At 47.3% G+C, this 20,625-nt stretch overlaps 1 protein-coding gene across 1 annotated transcript; it reads right to left on the minus strand.

Annotated features, from left to right (window-relative positions):
- Window positions 1–417: 417 nt before the first annotated feature.
- On the minus strand, window positions 418–16,009 carry angptl1b (angiopoietin-like 1b). The gene is made up of 5 exons (XM_083782248.1): window positions 15,812–16,009; window positions 11,696–12,543; window positions 4,614–4,807; window positions 2,190–2,460; window positions 418–1,642 (listed from the first exon to the last, which is right to left on the minus strand). Exons 2-5 carry the CDS (start codon window positions 12,498–12,500, stop codon window positions 1,455–1,457), a joined length of 1,458 nt encoding a protein of 485 aa, XP_083638374.1. The 5' UTR covers window positions 12,501–12,543; window positions 15,812–16,009; the 3' UTR covers window positions 418–1,454.
- Between the last annotated feature and the right edge of the window lie 4,616 nt (window positions 16,010–20,625).

Raw genomic sequence — 20,625 nt, forward strand, 5'->3', positions numbered from 1 at the left:
TCTTTCTTTCACATCCCCTTTTTTGGACTTTCTCTCTCTCTCTCTCTCTCTCTTTCTCAATCCTTCTCTTCTCTCTATCTCTCTCCCTCTGCTCTCCTCTCCATCCTGTCTGGCTTTCCCAAATGTGTTTCTCGTTGCCTGTCCCAATACCCTCTGCTTGGTCGGCATATTCTTGGTGGGTTCAAAACCACTCCAAAACAAAACGTAATTCCATCTATGTTTTTTTTCCCCTCCTCAACAATGCATGTTTTTCCTCAACCCTCCTATTGAAATAGAATCAGCTTCACTACGAGGCAAAAAAACATAAGAACAAAGCAATTTACATACCCCATTGGCCTTGTCGCGAGCAACACTGCCAGGGCATGATTGTCATAAGTACAGTACAGGTATAGTGTAGAAAAAGGAGCTGACTCTCTCTCTCGTTTCTGTAGGGTAATTTATAGTTTCCTCAGGACGCCTGGTCCGTTTCAATATTTAATGGCCCACATAAGTTATCCAATGTTTCTGGTGACCCGCATTAAGACAAAGTAAACCAAGTACTTTTGTGGGGGAGGTCATCGGGTCCTTGTAAATATTGGGAAAGGCTGTTTAAATTTCTTTAAAGTGAGTACCGCATTTTGTACACTCAAATGAACAGCGTGAAATTAACAGCAAATGAACACCTTACCACATGTGGGTAGTTGGATAGTGGATAGTTCATAAAATGGCTTATTAGGGATTGGTGATAAATGTGGAATCATAAAAAAAGAAAAAGAAAAAAAGTTTCTTGACGAGGTAGAGACCCACATAACGGCACCCATGCTAAAAAAATAACAATACTAATGGAAGACCTTTGGGAGATGGCAACTCCTCCAGGACCCCTTTTCCAACAAAATAATTTGGTTCTAGAACTGGTTCCATTCTATATTCTTGGATCCTTGGTGCCTTCATGGAACCTGGCGGATATTTTGGTTCCAGCTCTGAACCAACTTCTAGGCCTGAACCAATTAATTTTCAGTGGAAACACTCTGAACTGGTTCAATATTAGGCGGGGGGAAAAAAGCGAACCCCGGTGGGGTGGTCCATTGTCACATGAGAGGGTCTTAATATTCAGGCAGAGTTGATACATTATACGTCAAAGACTGGCAAAATGCACAGGCACATAATAGATAATATTATTCTCATTGAACCTCATAGATATTCATACATGAGGGTTGAAGGAACAACGTGGCTTTTTAAATAGTCATGACTCCTAAATCCGTGTCCCGTAATTCATCACGATATTCAGAACACAATGATAATACAGAGCCTGAGGAAGTTCAGGTCAATGTTGAAAGTTCTCCACGGGTGTGTTTTGCCAGTTTTGTGCTGGCATATACGATGCAAGCCTGCGTCCGCCTTTATTCTGGTGTATGTATGTATGCCCATCTCCACCTCCACAGCCACGCGTGCACCACCAGCGTCACAGTGTCTCCTCAGTCTATGGGTCTGATCATCATGCGGACGGTCTTCATGGAGTAAAAGCCCCCACCGTAGTCGGCCCAGAAGATTCCGTCCTGGAACTTGCTGCGATAGACGCCGCCGGTGTACCAGACACCGTTGAGGTTGGCTTGCCCGCAGGCGTTGTACCACCAGCCACCTTTATGGAAGTGTGCACAGTTACCTGCATCGGGGACAGGGGGAGGAGTGGTGGTCAATGGGGACAGGGGGAGGAGTGGTGGTCAATGGGGACAGGGGGAGGAGTGGTGGTCAATGGGGACAGGGGGAGGAGTGGTGGTCAATGGGGACAGGGGGAGGAGTGGTGGTCAAATAGGTTGCCTCACCTGACGTACTATGATCTTCAGAGAATAATCTACTTACAAAAGATCCAGATATGCATGTTTGAAAACTGAAAGTACTGAACGTAAATATGAAGGTCTGTACACTTCATCAAAATGCTGTAGCACTTGCACTAGCCTCGACGACACTTACAGTATACAAAGGCTAAACTTATCTCATTTAGATGGCATTTTATGTAGACATAGCACTAGTCTATAGTGTATACTGATAGCTTCACTGTACAGATATTCTACTGTTAGTTAGATGTTAGGTTCTTATCTTGATTATGATTCTTGAAATGCCCAATTGTAAATTGCAGGTATGAGGTATCTTCTACACCTCAAAGGGAATTCAAGGCTATAGCCCCCACAGCCCCACACAGTCTGATCTACCTGAGAAAGCGTCCTTGTCACGATCCAGGGTGGTGAACTGCTTGCCGTTGTGGCTGCTGAGGGAATCCCCGGCGTTGCCCATGTAGGTTCCCAGCCTGAGGCGGTAGGCCTCGCTCTCTGGCTCCAGGTGGAAGCTGCTGTACTGGGCGTACACCTTCTTCCCCATCCAGTCCTCCAGCTCCACCACCAGCTTGTAGTCGCCCTGCCTCCCCAGGTTGTAAATGCCCTCCAGACCCAGCCAGTACTCTCCGTCTATGTTGCCAAAGCCGCTCTGAGTCAAAAAGAAAAAAGGAAAAAAAAGAAGATTACAGGAAGATAACTTTGAGATTAGAGAAAGTACTTCCAGTTGTTTGTTCTGTGGTATTTAGCAGAGTTTGGAAACATGAGAATTGTTTAGGGACATGAAACATTCTCTTGGAAAGGACCATGGGAATGTATCGCTATGATGCATTCCAGCTGATTTGTTCCTTTTGATGACATAGTAGTTAAGTCAAATTACAAAGTAGATTTTTAGAAAGAAAGAGTCGCGAGCAATGTGATACGATGCTGTCATTTCAACTCTTTTTTGATCAAAGTTTTTTTTTTTTATAGTACAGACTTCTGCAACTGTCTATGCTGTAGGTGAGGACTGGGGAGATACAGTAACAGTGAAGAGAATGACACATTGAATTGTCATTCTTATAGCCTACATTCTATATACATTATTCTAGTGGGTTTAATAATAGTTAAATTAAACTCTTTTAAAATGTTTTTATAACCTTTTTATGTTGATTTATTAATATAAGACATTTGAAAATACAGCATATATAAAAACTTATAGCTAACTTACTTCTCGATGATTTTCGATTAACCCATTAAAACCGGGAAAGCATCTGTGTCATTTTAGATTTTAGTGTTGGCTATTAAAAAATAACAGCTATACAGCTCACAGCTCGTCACTTCGTGCCGCGTTGCGAGCTTGTAAATCTGCTAAGGCTGATTTAGAAGGCACTCTTGGAGTATCTATTGGGGGGATGTGGGAGTGTATGTATGTACAGTATGTATATTGTATATGAGTTTTGTTGTCTTTGTAAGCGTAACCGTAATATTTTCGGTTCATTGCCCAGACGTACCCCGGCCTCCACAGTGGCGGACAGGAAATTTACCCATGATGCACCACTGTGCAATTTGAGACCGTACGAAAGATGTTCTGGCGGATTTATCCTGGAAAGTTAAGCATTGGGTCTGCGCAGCGGGGCCCCGGCGGCTCCTCTCACAAACCCCTACAGATCTCCTGGATCACAGCTAATGGTGATACTCGCTTGTGTGTTTGTGTTGAAGAGCCATGACCAATCTATGTCTGGCTGTGTGCTCCTCCAGAACACTTCATTTCATCGAGATGGCTGTGGTTTGTGATTGTGGATTAAGTGGCCGAGCCAGGGGATGATGAATGATGTGGGCTTGAAGTCAGGGGCCTCGACGCCGGTGCTGTGTGCATGCGCGTGCGTGTGTGTGTGTGTGTGCTGGTATTACTATACTTGTGAGGGCCCGATGTCCCCACAAGTATATTACAAGTTCAGATATACACAGGAACGTGTGTGTGGCTTTGTGGGCCAGTAGGGAGACAAATCAATGTTGAAGAGAGTAATTTAGCTACCAGTGCAACATACGCAAGCCTGGCTGGGCTGAACGGAAGACTGAATCACCAAGGCCGCCAACACTGATACACTTCATCTCGTCCTAGCTTGAAAAAAGACCTTTGATGAGTGGGACTGTATTGTACACTGAAGTAAGTGGACCATCCAGCCATTCAGTCAGCTAGCCAGCCAGCCAGCCAGCCAACCATCCATCCAGGCAGCATAGTAGCAGTGGTTTTGGGAGGGGAAACGCGTGCAGATTGAGCTGTGGAACATACCTTCATACTCCGGCTTCTAACATTTCATAAATGGGAATCAAAAACCAAATTGCCTCTATGGAGTAATGCTGGTGCTGACACAGACATTATATTTTACAGTAAGTGAAAACACCAGGGCTCTGGGCCTAGGAAATGTTCCCTGGGCTGGGACACCAGCTGGTTCCTTGGGATCGGTCGTATAACGCCACCATTGTTGTCTCTGGACCACTGAAGTGTACATTCTACGGGAGGTGAAGCAGATGAGGAAACGAAAATGTGTCATAAAAATAGTGAGTAAAAGAAAGAAAGCAATAATTCTGTAGGTTTAAGTTTGAGGACCCCCTTAACTCTTGCAGGTCCATTTGGCTCCATTTGTACACTCTCAGAGTCCATTTCGAACCCCCTCAGGGAACCCTCTTTGAGAACACGACTTTGAGAACCACTGGTTTAGCGTAAGGTAAATATGGAGGTAGAGGGAGAAACAGATGGACGTACAGAGAGGCAGAGAGGGAGAAGTGAGACCCAAACAGTGGAAGTGCAACTATCATCACCTTGTAGCTGTCCCAGTTCCTGAAGAAGTTCACAGATCCATCTCTCCTGCTCTGGATGACGGTCCAGCCGCCATTGTCTATGTTCTGTTCACACCACACCTGCATGGACCTCTCTGACTCGTCCGTTTTGATCAGGTACATCCCGCTGGTGATGTGGCCAGCATCCTGCGCCTGGAGACAGTCTCGATATGGACCTGCAGGAGAGGAGGGGAAGACCGGTAGACAGGCAGGGAGATTACAAATAGCTTAATCCGTTAAATCTAGTTTATAAAATGTATGTAGACGTGTTTGATGGTTTGTTTTTAGCCAGTACGCTCAGGCTCTCATTCAGTCTCTTGAGCAGGTCTCCAACTGTGTTGGTCTTATCTCAACGAGACAAAAACTGAATACGTAAATATGTGCAAATCCAACAATAACCTGTAACCACGTTATCAAAACTTAACAACACATCTTTGAACAAGTATTTGAGTTCATATAAGTATATCTTCTTCCCAAAAGGACTTTCAAACTAAGTAGCAGACCAGAGGTAGAAAAGTGTCATTCCCTGCTGTCATCGCTATAGGGACACATGCATCAGTAAGCAGGAACTGGGGATGGCAATGAAGGACCAGGAAGTCTGGTGTGGCATTGTGAAATCCATCATACAGTACAATGAGTTCCAGAAAGTGCAGAAAGTCACAAGAAACATATTTGACAGGCAAATAAATAATGGAAGCTATCTTGCCAGACACACACACACACACACACACACACACACACACACACAATTTATCAAGGAGAAGAAATATTTTGCCGCAAGGCTACGCTAATAGTTGTTTACTGTCTGCCACACAGTGACAAACACCAGAAGAGAATGGGAGTAATTAAGCCAATACATTACAGACAGGCTTGTATTTAGTTGTGGTTTAAACTAACAAATTATCCAAATTAGATATCCTGTTAACCCGTTGGTGACAATGGTTTATGTCTACCATTGCTTGCTTCAAAGCAACGCGTTAATAAAGGATTTTTGAATTACAAGCAGATGTGGAACACAGTCCGTTGATTTAGCGGGGGAGAGTAATCCCCACCCAGCTTACTATACAGGAGAAAGGGTCTCTCCATCCGCCCTGGCCTACAGTAATGAAGTAAGGGTCTCTCCATCCGCCCTGTCCTACAGTAATGATTCAAGTAAGGGTCTCTCCATCCGCCCTGCCCTACAGTAATGAAGAAAGGGTCTCTCCATCTGCCCTGCCTTACAGTAATGAAGTAAGGGTCTCTCCACCCGCCCTGCCCTACAGTAATGAAGTAAGGGTCTCTCCATCCGCCCTGGCCTACAGTAATGAAGTAAGGGTCTCTCCATCTGCCCTGCCCTACAGTAATGAAGTAAGGGTCTCTCCATCTGCCCTGCCCTACAGTAATGAAGTAAGGGTCTCTCCACCCGCCCTGCCCTACAGTAATGAAGAAAGGGTCTCTCCACCCGCCCTGCCCTACAGTAATGAAGAAAGGGTCTCTCCACCCGCCCTGCCCTACAGTAATGAAGTAAGGGTCTCTCCATCCGCCCTGCCCTACAGTAATGAAGTAAGGGTCTCTCCATCCGCCCTGCCCTACAGTAATGAAGTAAGGGTCTCTCCATCTGCCCTGCCCTACAGTAATGAAGTAAGGGTCTCTCCATCCGCCCTGCCCTACAGTAATGAAGTAAGGGTCTCTCCATCCGCCCTGCCCTACAGTAATGAAGTAAGGGTCTCTCCATCCGCCCTGCCCTACAGTAATGAAGTAAGGGTCTCTCCATCTGCCCTGCCCTACAGTAATGAAGTAAGGGTCTCTCCATCTGCCCTGCCCTACAGTAATGAAGAAAGGGTCTCTCCACCCGCCCTGCCCTACAGTAATGAAGTAAGGGTCTCTCCATCTGCCCTGCCCTACAGTAATGAAGTAAGGGTCTCTCCACCCGCCCTGCCCTACAGTAATGAAGTAAGGGTCTCTCCATCCGCCCTGGCCTACAGTAATGAAGTAAGGGTCTCTCCATCTGCCCTGCCCTACAGTAATGAAGTAAGGGTCTCTCCACCCGCCCTGCCCTACAGTAATGAAGTAAGGGTCTCTCCATCCGCCCTGGCCTACAGTAATGAAGTAAGGGTCTCTCCATCTGCCCTGCCCTACAGTAATGAAGTAAGGGTCTCTCCATCTGCCCTGCCCTACAGTAATGAAGTAAGGGTCTCTCCACCCGCCCTGCCCTACAGTAATGAAGAAAGGGTCTCTCCACCCGCCCTGCCCTACAGTAATGAAGAAAGGGTCTCTCCACCCGCCCTGCCCTACAGTAATGAAGTAAGGGTCTCTCCATCCGCCCTGCCCTACAGTAATGAAGTAAGGGTCTCTCCATCCGCCCTGCCCTACAGTAATGAAGTAAGGGTCTCTCCATCTGCCCTGCCCTACAGTAATGAAGTAAGGGTCTCTCCATCCGCCCTGCCCTACAGTAATGAAGTAAGGGTCTCTCCATCCGCCCTGCCCTACAGTAATGAAGTAAGGGTCTCTCCATCCGCCCTGCCCTACAGTAATGAAGTAAGGGTCTCTCCATCTGCCCTGCCCTACAGTAATGAAGTAAGGGTCTCTCCATCTGCCCTGCCCTACAGTAATGAAGAAAGGGTCTCTCCACCCGCCCTGCCCTACAGTAATGAAGTAAGGGTCTCTCCATCCGCCCTGCCCTACAGTAATGAAGAAAGGGTCTCTCCATCCGCCCTGGCCTACAGTAATGAAGTAAGGGTCTCTCCATCCGCCCTGGCCTACAGTAATGAAGTAAGGGTCTCTCCATCCGCCCTGGCCTACAGTAATGAAGTAAGGGTCTCTCCATCCGCCCTGGCCTACAGTAATGAAGTAAGGGTCTCTCCATCTGCCCTGGCCTACAGTAATGAAGTAAGGGTCTCTCCATCCGCCCTGCCCTACAGTAATGAAGTAAGGGTCTCTCCATCCGCCCTGCCCTACAGTAATGAAGTAAGGGTCTCTCCATCCGCCCTGGCCTACAGTAATGAAGTAAGGGTCTCTCCATCTGCCCTGGCCTACAGTAATGAAGTAAGGGTCTCTCCATCCGCCCTGCCCTACAGTAATGAAGTAAGGGTCTCTCCACCCGCCCTGCCCTACAGTAATGAAGTAAGGGTCTCTCCATCCGCCCTGCCCTACAGTAATGAAGTAAGGGTCTCTCCATCTGCCCTGCCCTACAGTAATGAAGAAAGGGTCTCTCCATCTGCCCTGCCCTACAGTAATGAAGAAAGGGTCTCTCCATCTGCCCTGCCCTACAGTAATGAAGTAAGGGTCTCTCCATCCGCCCTGCCCTACAGTAATGAAGTAAGGGTCTCTCCATCCGCCCTGGCCTACAGTAATGAAGAAAGGGTCTCTCCATCCGCCCTGCCCTACAGTAATGAAGTAAGGGTCTCTCCATCCGCCCTGGCCTACAGTAATGAAGTAAGGGTCTCTCCATCCGCCCTGGCCTACAGTAATGAAGTAAGGGTCTCTCCATCTGCCCTGGCCTACAGTAATGAAGTAAGGGTCTCTCCATCCGCCCTGCCCTACAGTAATGAAGTAAGGGTCTCTCCATCTGCCCTGCCCTACAGTAATGAAGAAAGGGTCTCTCCACCCGCCCTGCCCTACAGTAATGAAGTAAGGGTCTCTCCATCCGCCCTGCCCTACAGTAATGAAGAAAGGGTCTCTCCATCCGCCCTGCCCTACAGTAATGAAGTAAGGGTCTCTCCATCCGCCCTGCCCTACAGTAATGAAGAAAGGGTCTCTCCATCCGCCCTGCCCTACAGTAATGAAGTAAGGGTCTCTCCATCAGCCCTGGCCTACAGTAATGAAGTAAGGGTCTCTCCATCTGCCCTGGCCTACAGTAATGAAGAAAGGGTCTCTCCATCCGCCCTGCCCTACAGTAATGAAGTAAGGGTCTCTCCATCCGCCCTGGCCTACAGTAATGAAGTAAGGGTCTCTCCATCCGCCCTGCCCTACAGTAATGAAGTAAGGGTCTCTCCATCCGCCCTGCCCTACAGTAATGAAGTAAGGGTCTCTCCATCCGCCCTGCCCTACAGTAATGAAGAAAGGGTCTCTCCACCCGCCCTGCCCTACAGTAATGAAGTAAGGGTCTCTCCATCCGCCCTGGCCTACAGTAATGAAGTAAGGGTCTCTCCATCCGCCCTGGCCTACAGTAATGAAGAAAGGGTCTCTCCATCCGCCCTGCCCTACAGTAATGAAGTAAGGGTCTCTCCATCCGCCCTGGCCTACAGTAATGAAGTAAGGGTCTCTCCATCCGCCCTGGCCTACAGTAATGAAGTAAGGGTCTCTCCATCTGCCCTGGCCTACAGTAATGAAGAAAGGGTCTCTCCATCCGCCCTGGCCTACAGTAATGAAGTAAGGGTCTCTCCATCTGCCCTGCCCTACAGTAATGAAGTAAGGGTCTCTCCATCTGCCCTGCCCTACAGTAATGAAGAAAGGGTCTCTCCATCTGCCCTGCCCTACAGTAATGAAGAAAGGGTCTCTCCATCCGCCCTGCCCTACAGTAATGAAGAAAGGGTCTCTCCACCCGCCCTGCCCTACAGTAATGAAGTAAGGGTCTCTCCATCCGCCCTGCCCTACAGTAATGAAGTAAGGGTCTCTCCATCCGCCCTGCCCTACAGTAATGAAGTAAGGGTCTCTCCATCCGCCCTGCCCTACAGTAATGAAGAAAGGGTCTCTCCATCCGCCCTGGCCTACAGTAATGAAGTAAGGGTCTCTCCATCCGCCCTGGCCTACAGTAATGAAGTAAGGGTCTCTCCATCTGCCCTGCCCTACAGTAATGAAGTAAGGGTCTCTCCATCCGCCCTGCCCTACAGTAATGAAGTAAGGGTCTCTCCATCCGCCCTGGCCTACAGTAATGAAGTAAGGGTCTCTCCATCCGCCCTGCCCTACAGTAATGAAGTAAGGGTCTCTCCATCCGCCCTGGCCTACAGTAATGAAGTAAGGGTCTCTCCATCCGCCCTGGCCTACAGTAATGAAGTAAGGGTCTCTCCATCCGCCCTGCCCTACAGTAATGAAGTAAGGGTCTCTCCATCCGCCCTGCCCTACAGTAATGAAGTAAGGGTCTCTCCATCTGCCCTGCCCTACAGTAATGAAGTAAGGGTCTCTCCATCCGCCCTGCCCTACAGTAATGAAGTAAGGGTCTCTCCATCTGCCCTGCCCTACAGTAATGAAGTAAGGGTCTCTCCATCCGCCCTGGCCTACAGTAATGAAGTAAGGGTCTCTCCATCCGCCCTGGCCTACAGTAATGAAGTAAGGGTCTCTCCATCCGCCCTGCCCTACAGTAATGAAGTAAGGGTCTCTCCATCCGCCCTGCCCTACAGTAATGAAGTAAGGGTCTCTCCATCTGCCCTGCCTTACAGTTATGAAGTAAGGGTCTCTCCACCCGCCCTATGACGCAAGCCAGAATAAGAGCTGTTAGTTTGTGGTTAACATGAACATATCATGCCAGCCTGTTTTCTGTCCATGCATCTAAGGACATTATAGAACAGTCTTGGAGAGGATCCATTTTCATACACAGACTGCCTTGAAATGCCACACACTTTATTATTCTTGGCCCGGGGACAATCTAAATGTGTCGGGAATTTACGGTTGATGAGAAAAATCACAGTGGTTTTTCTGCGTTTTAGGAAATACATCCCCCTCCTTTCTTTTCTTTGCGTCCCCCACCTGAATTCAGACATTACAACATTTTTATTTCCATCCTGGTCTGCATGTGTTCTCTCTGGGTAAGCACGAGAGCGGCTTCCAGCTGAATATGCAAATCGTTGACCTTGAAAATGAGACCATAGGTCCACCTGCAGCTACAGTCCACGCCAGTAATTATTTTGGCAGGTTTCATAGCAGCCTGTATAGCCTCATGGCGTATCCTGTTGCTATACATCTCTCCACATCTCTCCACATGGTTTTTGCATTCATGAAAGGATGAATGATTCAGCCTATAAGCTCCATCACTCACTCGTACTGCTCACCCAGCCAACCTCACTACCGGGCCCTGGCCAACACTCCTCACTGTCTGTCTGTCTGACTGACTGTCTCACTGCCTCATTGACTGACTGTCTGTCTGTCTGTCTGTCTGTCTGTCTGTCTGTCTGACTGACTGTCTCACTGCCTCATTGACTGACTGACTGACTGACTGACTGTCTCACTGCCTCATTGACTGACTGACTGACTGTCTCACTGCCTCATTGACTGACTGACTGACTGACTGACTGTCTGTCTGTCTGACTGACTGACTGACTGACTGTCTGTCTGTCTGTCTGACTGACTGTCACACTGCCTCATTGACTGACTGACTTAGGGGCTGTTTCCTGAGCACAGTGTATTATGTTGAATTGTTTTCAATGGGAATGTGCTGTATATTATAACACTATGCTGGAAACACCAGCAGCATGACGAGGTGCTGACTGCTGAGTGTCTATTCTGCTTTGCACGTTCACATCTGCCGTTTATATGTATCTGGGCACCCAGTGTTCTCTGAGTATTTACATGCGACATTGAGGGGGCAGAAAACAGCCTGGTCACGTACGTGGTTCATGTACTCGTGCGAGCCCATAGACTCCAATGCATTCCGTAAACTTCCGGTGTCCCTATTCGCCAATAGATGTCTATGTAGAAGAGCCGCCATTGGACTGGCCCCATGAAGTTGTCGTAACTCTGTCTTACTATTATTATGGCTCTGGGCATTTGGAGTGTTTTGGGAGAGTGCCATGCATTTTCAGCTGAGGAAAAACACTTTGGTGAACGCAAGGCCTGAGTGACTGACAAAGTACCTCACTGACTGACTGACTGACTTACTCACTGACTGAGTGACTATCACTAACTGACTCACTCACTCACTCACTCACTGATAGGCTCACTGCCTCACTGACTGACTGACTGCCTCATTGACTAAGTAATTAAGAGACTGACTGCCTAGGCCCTAGACTATTTGACAGACATACTGGTTGACATCATTCATTCCTTCACTCCTTCTCTCCTCCCTCCTGAGCTTAGTCATTCATACACTGCTTCAGACTCCCGCTCTTGACCCGATAGACTAGGGTCCTTCACTAACCTCAGTCACTCACCTTCAGCGCTGAAGTTCCCCAGCGGTGGTTTCTGGACCTCCAGGGTGCTCCCCGTGGGCGACGGCCCCGAGCGGGAACCTCTGTCGCGGGCGAATGTCCGGGCGTTGTCCCTCTGGATCTCGTTGGTGAAACGAGGCACGCTCACCGGAATGTTCTCGGGCACCACCTGCACCAGCGGCGGCCCCGCGGGCACCTGCCCGTGCCCCCGGCCATGCACCTGCAGGCAACGCTCCTCGAGGGCCCCGATCAGCACCGACTGGTTGTTGACCGTGGCCGACAGCACCGCATAGCGGGACTCCAGCTCCCGGTAGCGGGAGGCCAGCCGCAGCGACTCGGCGGTGGCGTTGAGGACACGCGTCTCCAGTTGCGCCAGCTCCAGGGAGTTGTCGCGCTTCCTGATGATCTCGTGCAGCAGCTGCATGTAGAGCTGCGTCACGCGGGAGTTCATGTTGCGGCTCTCCTTCCTCAGCAGCTTCATCTCGTTCACCAGGTTTCCGTCCACGTCCACCACCAGCCGCAGCGTCTCCATCTCGCGCCGCTGCTTCGAGAGCAGGTCGCGCACCGCCGCCACGTCCAGCCGCGTCACGCGGTCCTTGTCGGTGGCGAAGCCCCGCGCTGCGCAGATGGGACCCGTGATCTTCTGCTCGGGGACCAGGAAGGTGTAGGAGCATTTCTTGGTGTCCCCGGCGCTGGCCGGCGGGGCCCGGCGCGCCCGGGACAAGAAGGGCTTCTTAGCGAGGCCCTCGCCGCTGCTCCAGAGGGACAGTACGATCAGGACGAACAGGCTCCACACTCCAGGTCCCATGGCGTCCTCTGTTCCTCTCTTTCTCAGCAAACAAGCTGAAGATCTGTAATACAGGCAGGAAGGAGTGGGTGACTTTATTGGAGCTGTCTACATGTGAATTCGCTGTATCCCATTGTATTTTTATTTTATGCACTCTTTGTTCAGTTTCCCACTGAGCACAACACACCATCAGTCAACTGCCGTGTATAATGCAGATGTTTTCTTTCCGCTCTAATCCAATAGAATCCAATAACTGCACCGCATGGTGGGGCCCCTGAACCCTCAAAGATTTCAAGCGTTGAAATGACCTAGCAGATGACGTTCAGTCTAGACTCAACACAACAACTCTGCTTAATTGGGCACAGTGACCAGAACTTTTATAATGTGACATTAAAAACCAGCATACCAACGCCACTGCAGCATAGGCATGCGAGTCGTGCTTCGCGGTTCCTGTGTGGTGGCAAACGAGAAGGGCGAGACCCACTCAAATCTGTTATCACAGCGGATATTCAGGTTTTCATATTCAGGGCTCGGGTCTCACGGGTGTTCTTTCTTTCGGCCCCACACCACATCTGTCTCAGGTCTTTGGGTGTGCCGCGACGCCTAGGGTCTGTTTTTCATATTAGTGTAGATCCCCCCTGCTTAGAGCTTCCTCCGTCATCTCCCACAGCCTCTTAGCTCGCCTCCACTGGCCCATGTTCAGCGAGGGTGTCGAAAGCAATTAGTTCTCTCAAAAGGAGAGTCGGAAGCCAGGAATATTTTTAGTTTATTTGGACACATGGATGAAAGTGAATCTATCCCTCTGGTGGCTTAATGAGCACTGCTGCTCGCTGACAGATTTACATGCTGATGGTTAGAAATATATGAATCTTTAGCAGGCCAGAGATTGGCAGAATGGTATCACTGGTGCCTCACTGATGTTTTCGACTTGTACCGAGCTTAATATAATGGTATGTAAATATCTGGAACAGAGTGAATTTGGGATAGAATGAAAGCGTCCGAAGTGTTTGAGCAGCAGCAGGAGCCTCTTGATTTATGAGTAATGTTTTCTGGAGTCTATTTTTGGAAGCTTGATGTTATTAGCTTTGACAGCACAGAGAATAGAGCAGGGCTGGGTGACGTTGAAAAACGCATGCAAAGTGAAAGACCCCTTCTTCCATATTCAAAGGCTGAGGTTGGCACTGGGCATGGAGCTACTGGCAGCTTACTAAGGACTTTCTGGCTCCTTGGCCAAACCCAACTAGAAGCCGCTCTGTGGACGTGGCCAAAGAGGTTAAATAACCATCATCCAACAAATCTGACAGGGAGCACATACGAGCCACTTCGCTGATCAAAATAAATCCTCTGAGGATTTCAACACATGCCAGGAAAGCAGAAGTAGAGCTCCGTGTCTCTCAGGACAGAGACAGCAGGGGCGCTGGACCATTTTGTGCGGTCTCCTCTTTCTGCTTTCTTGCACCGAGGAGCTCCAACCACAGGTAATGGGACAGATCCAAAAGCATTAACTAAGTCCAAACACTGCTGTTAAGGCATAATCGCACCTCTTTGTCACTGTCAAGAGTGGAAAAACAATTAATATAGATGTTATCAATGTTGCTTTATTCTGCTTCATGTAAAGCACAAATGAAAGTATATGAGCCAAGATAGACCTACGTTGGCTTAAGGTTCAGCAGAAATAACAGGATTAAAAACTAAGATGAATTACCAAAATCTTTTGGGCATAGCAGAAATACTGTAACTGTAATGCCTTGAGATCAGCAAAGCTGCAGTGCATTTGTTTTTCTTCTTCTCAGATTATAGACCATCCGAATAACGGAAACTTGAAGGATCACAGCTATAAAGAAAACAGGCCTTGTGTCGCAACTAAAAAAACAGCCTTCGGGGGCAGATATTATTACCCAGAGAAACGTTTTCCCTGTTTTCCCCCCGCAATCATACTTCATCACTCTCAGCCACTCAGCCACAACGGCTGGCTCGTCTCGTCTGCACCACACCATATCTTAGAGCGCTTGGATCTCAGGGTCCCCTCGGAAGGCCTGACGTGAGTGACGGTGTTTACATAGAGGTGCAGTGTGCGTCCAAGCCGGGGCTGTGAAACTCATCGGCACTTATTACCTCTCTGCCTCGTATACCTTAATCTATGCTCTGTTGTACGACGGTGTCGCGCAGCGGAAATGGCGGCTCTACAAGCTCACAATGCGCCACATCCGTGACGTGTTGTGACGTTGTAGATCTGCTATTTTTGGTGCGCGACGCTGTCATGCGATGAAGTATGAATTGGCTTCGCTCTCTCGTTAACACTCTATACTGGTCTTCGTCAAGTCCACCACAGAGGCCCTTTCCCCCTTTTACCGACTTATTAAAGGGCTATTTTCTCTCTCATTCCAGCCAGACCGACACCTCGTTTACATTAATGGAGGCATTTACAAGAAGTCAGGTCAAACTTTGCGGTGGCTGAGCCCAGAGGAACATGAGGACACTGCCAATCGGCCCACTGGTCATCATAGGATCAGGCGCCTCTGAGGCCTAATTGTCCATTGGTAAACGTACCAATAAAACATTTATTGTGTTATTTATATATATTTTTATTAGACCTCAAAAAGGAACCGGAGTGGTATTTCTCTGGTTAACAACTTCTGTTTTCCACTGCTCTTTAACTTTGCTCCAGAACCCTCTAAAGCCGCGTGCCAATCCGAGATGTCTCATCTTTCAGCTCACTTTGTTGTTGTTACTGCTGAGGCCGGTGCCAATCAGCCCACACGCTATCCTGATGGTGCCACTGATAAGATCTGTCTGCTGAATGTAGGACTTGATCAGGACTATATATGCTAAACAGACAGCACTAGTACTAAATGTTCATTGTTATAATGGTGAACTGCCTATAAAATACACTTGGAATTAGAAGACAATTACAAATAGGACCAGATCTCATCGCATGATGCAGTAAACGAACAGTTACTTTTTAACAGCTACTTTTCTTTGTAGTGATGTGACACTTACAAATTAAAGCTTCACAGGAATTCCAGAAATCCACAAACATGAAAGAACAATAAATGAAGTCTATAGGATAACAGTAATTAACGCACAAACACACAATGGCTGTATTTCCATTTCAAAGCTTCCTTGACTTTAAAATGTAATCTCAACTTACCTACTGGGCAGTGAATTGTCCTCAACAACAAGAACCAGTCCAAAAAAGATTTGAACTTCCGCCTAATTGAACATTCCCACAGAAAGTAAAATACTGCAGCCGCATTTTCTACTACACCATCATGCACTACAAAACAGACAGAAAGATGAAAAACAACAGCTAGGACAGTATGTCCCCCCACCTGTGTCAGTAGGTCAGTACAGTGTGTTGTTCTTGGGGTGCAGCTTAGGGGCCCGGGCTTTGGTCTTTCACTTGTGTCCCCTTTGGAGCCTCAGGTTCTCCATTCTCCTTTCTTCACTCAGGCTCCCAGTCAGTCTCATTTGGAATGAAGGCCAGCTATAGCACACAGCGATGGCACCGGCACATACAGTCCACTTGGGGAGCAGACGAGAAGAGGGTGGTCCAAAAACAGAGAGAGACAGAGGGGAAGGGGCGGGAAGTATTTTTCACTGTAAGTGTGTGTGTGTGTGCGTGTGCGCGCATGCGTGTGTGTGTGTGTGTGTGTGTGTGTGTGTGTGTGTGTGTGTGTGTGCGCGCGCGCGCACACGTGTGTGTGTCTGATGTCATCAGTGGTGGAAGAAGTCATCAGATTTGTTTTTACTTAAGTAAAAGTAGAAATACCATGATTTAGAAATACTTTGTTACTGGCATGTAAACTTACAAGTTACTTAGTTTTATATATGTAAAAATAATTACCATATTTGCCTCTGAGATGTATTGGAGTAGAAGTATAAAAGTACACACTCAAACTAAGCAAAAGTACCTCCGTAGTCCGAATTGCACTTAAGTACAGTACATGAGTAAATGTACCTATAGTATACTTACTTTCCACCACTGGATGTCATGTACGTGCTCTTTAGGAGTAACATATAGAATATATAGAACATATAGAACCGCAAGAATGAAAAGGCATCTGAGAAGCGGTACTGGCCCGGACTCTGGGCCTGCGGACTGGAACGATGATGATGACACTTAAGAACCGCAGAGCACGTAATCAATCACAGCCAAGTTCTCATTCGCTCCGGGTCCGTCTGGGTCTCCCACGCTCACACTTGGCCTGTCGGCCTAAAACTCTAAATCTTACTGTCACTCACAGAAAAAAGTCACACTTAGTCACTCACATGCACTGGTTTAGTGGTGGCAAGCATAATGCTCGCACAAACAAAGACACACACACACACGCACGTGCACGCACTCACACAGAAGCAGACACACACGCGTGCGCGCACGCACAGTCGCACAGTGAAACACACAAACACAGAACCTTTCCCCCAAGCTCCTGGCGATCCATCTCATTCATACAACCGCACTCAAGTATTTTCTCATCGTATTTCCTACCCTAGAAAAGGCTGTTTCCAATTTGTGCTGATCTATGACTCTGTGATCCTGGCAATATTCGGTAGCGTACAGTATATAGGAGGTCTGTTGTTTTGGATGGGAGGCTCATGTGCTTGTTCCACAAGGATGCGTGGGTGAGCCCAGCGTCTCTTGTGGTCATCCAAGAGTCGTTGGCAGCTGTGTTTATTTGGTTGTGACTGAGGACAATGTGCAGACAGAGGTCTTTGCAGGCAAAGAGGAGGACATCACTGGGCTAAATGTTTTCAACAGGGAAGGAAGGGCAAGGCTTTGAAGCAGGGGATTCTCTGCAGGGGGAAAACATTTCTGTGTGTGTGGGAGGGTGAATGTGCTCATGTGATGTAGAGGAGCTGTGTGTCAGCCTGGGCACACTTGAACTTCCGCACGGCCAAAGGAAGCTGTGTTTTGCGTCATCTCCGGGTTTATAGACAGCTGGTGGATGGAAATGAAGCTCCACCCACGTGGCAGAATGCCGCTGGGGCAAGCTTTTCCGGGAATCTGTCCGACGCGCCAATCTGCCGCAGTGCCGCGTGGGTGGAGCTTCATTTCCATCTACCGGCTGTCTAAAAAAATGGAAATGACGCAAAACACATGCAGCTTCTTTTGTCCGCGCATGGAATCTAAAGTGTGCTCAGACCCTGTGTGTGAGACAGAGAGAGAGAGAGAATGTGTGTGTGTGTGTGTGTGTGTGTGTGTGCGCGTGTGTGTGAGTGAGTGTGTGTGTGAGTGAGTGAGTGAGTGAGTGAGTGAGTGGTGTGCGGTTTGCGCGCATGCAGGTGCATGCAGGCGTGTGCATGTGTGTGACGTGTGTGTGTGCGCGTGGGGACGTGCATGTGTGTACATGTGTGTGACATGTAAGTGTGTGTGTGTGCGTGCGTGCGTGCGTGCGTGCGTGCAGGTCTCCTAGGTAGGTGGTCGTCTGTATATATAGTATAGGTCTTCCTATCTAAATAGAGGATATAGACCAGCATGTGTTGGAAGGGAAAGCTTTCTGAATCACGTACAGTAACATAACATGTGAATTCATGACTGAAATGATCACTTTGTGAAACTGTGCACTTTTACAGAAACATGGAAATCATGGACTAATTTTGACTGGTGTGAGTAAAACAGGAAACTGATGAAGCATGATACAGATTCAGATTTGGTGTAAAGTAACTAAATACTGTACTTAAGTACAATTTTGAGTTATTTGTACTTTATTTGAGTAATTCCAATCTCCAATACTTTTACTTCTAGTCCACTACATCTCGGATCCAAGTATTGTAGGCCTACTTAGGCCGTATAGCAGGGGTATTCAATTAGATTAGGCCGGGGGCCACAACTGTAGAATTATTGTGTGTGGGGGGCCGCACAGTGTGCGCGCGAAGCGCGGAAATTTGTGGGTTCTCAAAATGCTTTTTGTGCTCAAACACGAAGATTTATGTATATTTCCGCACAGTAATGAGCAGGATAATATGTCTATACAGGTATATGCCACCTTAGAATAGATGTAGGCCTAGACCTATTTGACAGTGCATAAACAGCATTGCTTTGACATTAACGACTGGACGGACACACACACACACACACACACAAACACACACACACACTCACTCTGCTGTGGGCAGTTCAGAAACCCGTCCACGACCACCAGTGACATCATCGTTAGGCAGATTGTTTTTTAAACAAGATTTATTTACGTGAGAATAGTTTATCAGACTATAAAGATCAGATTACATAGAGCAGTGATTCCCAAAGTGGGGTTTGGGGTCCGGGGACCCCCAGGGTCCTGGAGGCAGTTCCAGGGGGTCCCCAGGGAAATGATGGTTTGGAACCAAATGGACCCTTATGGGTCTGTAACTGTAACTGTGTACAAATGGAACCAAATGGACCCTAACAGGGTTTATTATTGTGAGAATGATGGCTTCCATTTTCGCATTGCAACTTTTCAGGACTAGAAAGCCTGCAGTTTCTATTAGCTTGGATTCTCCATTGATGTCACTGTTGGGTGGGTTTCTGAACTGCCCACAGCCCTCCTATGTGACACAGACCGAGTAGAAAAAAACGTGTCATTTTATCATGATTATTAGTGAGGACCTATTATATGAAGATAGGTTGAAAAGTGGTCCTTTAATGATTACCGTCATTATGGTAATCAAACAATTAATATCGCACACACCATACCTGTAACTTTTATTATCCCTCTTATTATTCTCAAAAAAAAAAAAAAAAAAAAAAGATTATTATTATTATTTTTTTTTTCAAAATTCTTCCAGGGGCCACAAGGGGGCGCTCCGCGGGCCGCATGTGGCCCGCGGGCCGCCAATTGAATATCCCTGCCGTATAGTATATAGGCTACTACATTTCGACCATTTGAAAATAGACTAACAATGTGTTGCATGATGCATCGCATTGTTTTAAAAAAATATTTTTAAGACTTTTATACATTTGAAACATGAAATGGGACTTTCTGTACAATGAGTAGCCTTTATTTTTGGTAGTTCAAGTACAATTATATTCATGCTGATTTTGTAATTTACTCAAGTAAATTTTGATTTCCGGACGTTTACTTGTAACAGAGTATTTCTGCATAGCAGTCTTTTACAAGAAGTCAAACATTTTAGTAGGCCTACTTTTTCCACCACTGATCATAGATGTCCAGTGCTTGATAGAAATGTTTTTTTTATAGTTTTGATTTGCTCTATACGGGATAGGCTAATTGGGAGGTCAACTTTACATCAAACTCAAATAAGCATTAGGCCTGTCTGTGGCTTAACAACAGGCTATATAGTAAGTATATACAATACAAGACACTATAGGCCTATACGTTTTCACGGTCATTTACATTTACAATAGAATGATCAGATGATTAATGATAGTCCTATACCTACCTGCGGTGTTCATCATTGGGGCACGAACAAAGATGGAAGATATTTTACAGGTCTCTTGTTGAGTTCGCCGGCCCCTCCTTGTGGCTAAACGAGTTACTTACTTGCTCGTAGCCATGTTGCCACTGCCACTTAATTAGTGTGGTATAAGAAAAGTCAGTTAACGACAGGCGTAAAAACAAAAAATTATACACTGCCAGACAGTGTATAATCGGCCCGCACGATAATAATAATAATAATAATAATAATAATAATTGTACAAAATTCCCTATACTGTAGTTACCCTTTTTGCCCTTTGTGTGCAGGCCTTTCAGGCACCTTGTAATTCTCCAGGACCTAGCTCATATTTTAGTTCAGGCTCCTGTATGGGCACCCTCAGTTGTTCAGGACCCCAAGTTGTGTATACTGTGCATCTTACATGCATACAGACAAACAGAAGCTACAGAATGTGTTCTTGAAGAAGTAGGTTACAATATAAATGTATTTGTAAAGATGTATGAATTTATACATATAGTCATATAGGCCGCATCACCAGGCCCCTCCTCCTCTTCATCACAAGGACCCTCCTCCTCTTCATCACCAGGCCCCTTCTCCTCTTCATCACCAGGCCCCTTCTCCTCTTCATCACCAGGCCCATTCTCCTCTTCATCACCAGGCCCCTTCTCCTCTTCATCACCAGGCCCATTCTCCTCCTCAACACCAGGCCTCTTCTCCTCTTCATCACCAGGCCCATTCTCCTCTTCATCACCAGGCCCCTTCTCCTCTTCAT

This window comes from Protomyctophum parallelum, assembly GCF_964188405.1.
Source record: "Protomyctophum parallelum genome assembly, chromosome: 14".
Classification (NCBI taxonomy): Eukaryota; Metazoa; Chordata; class Actinopteri; order Myctophiformes; family Myctophidae; genus Protomyctophum; species Protomyctophum parallelum.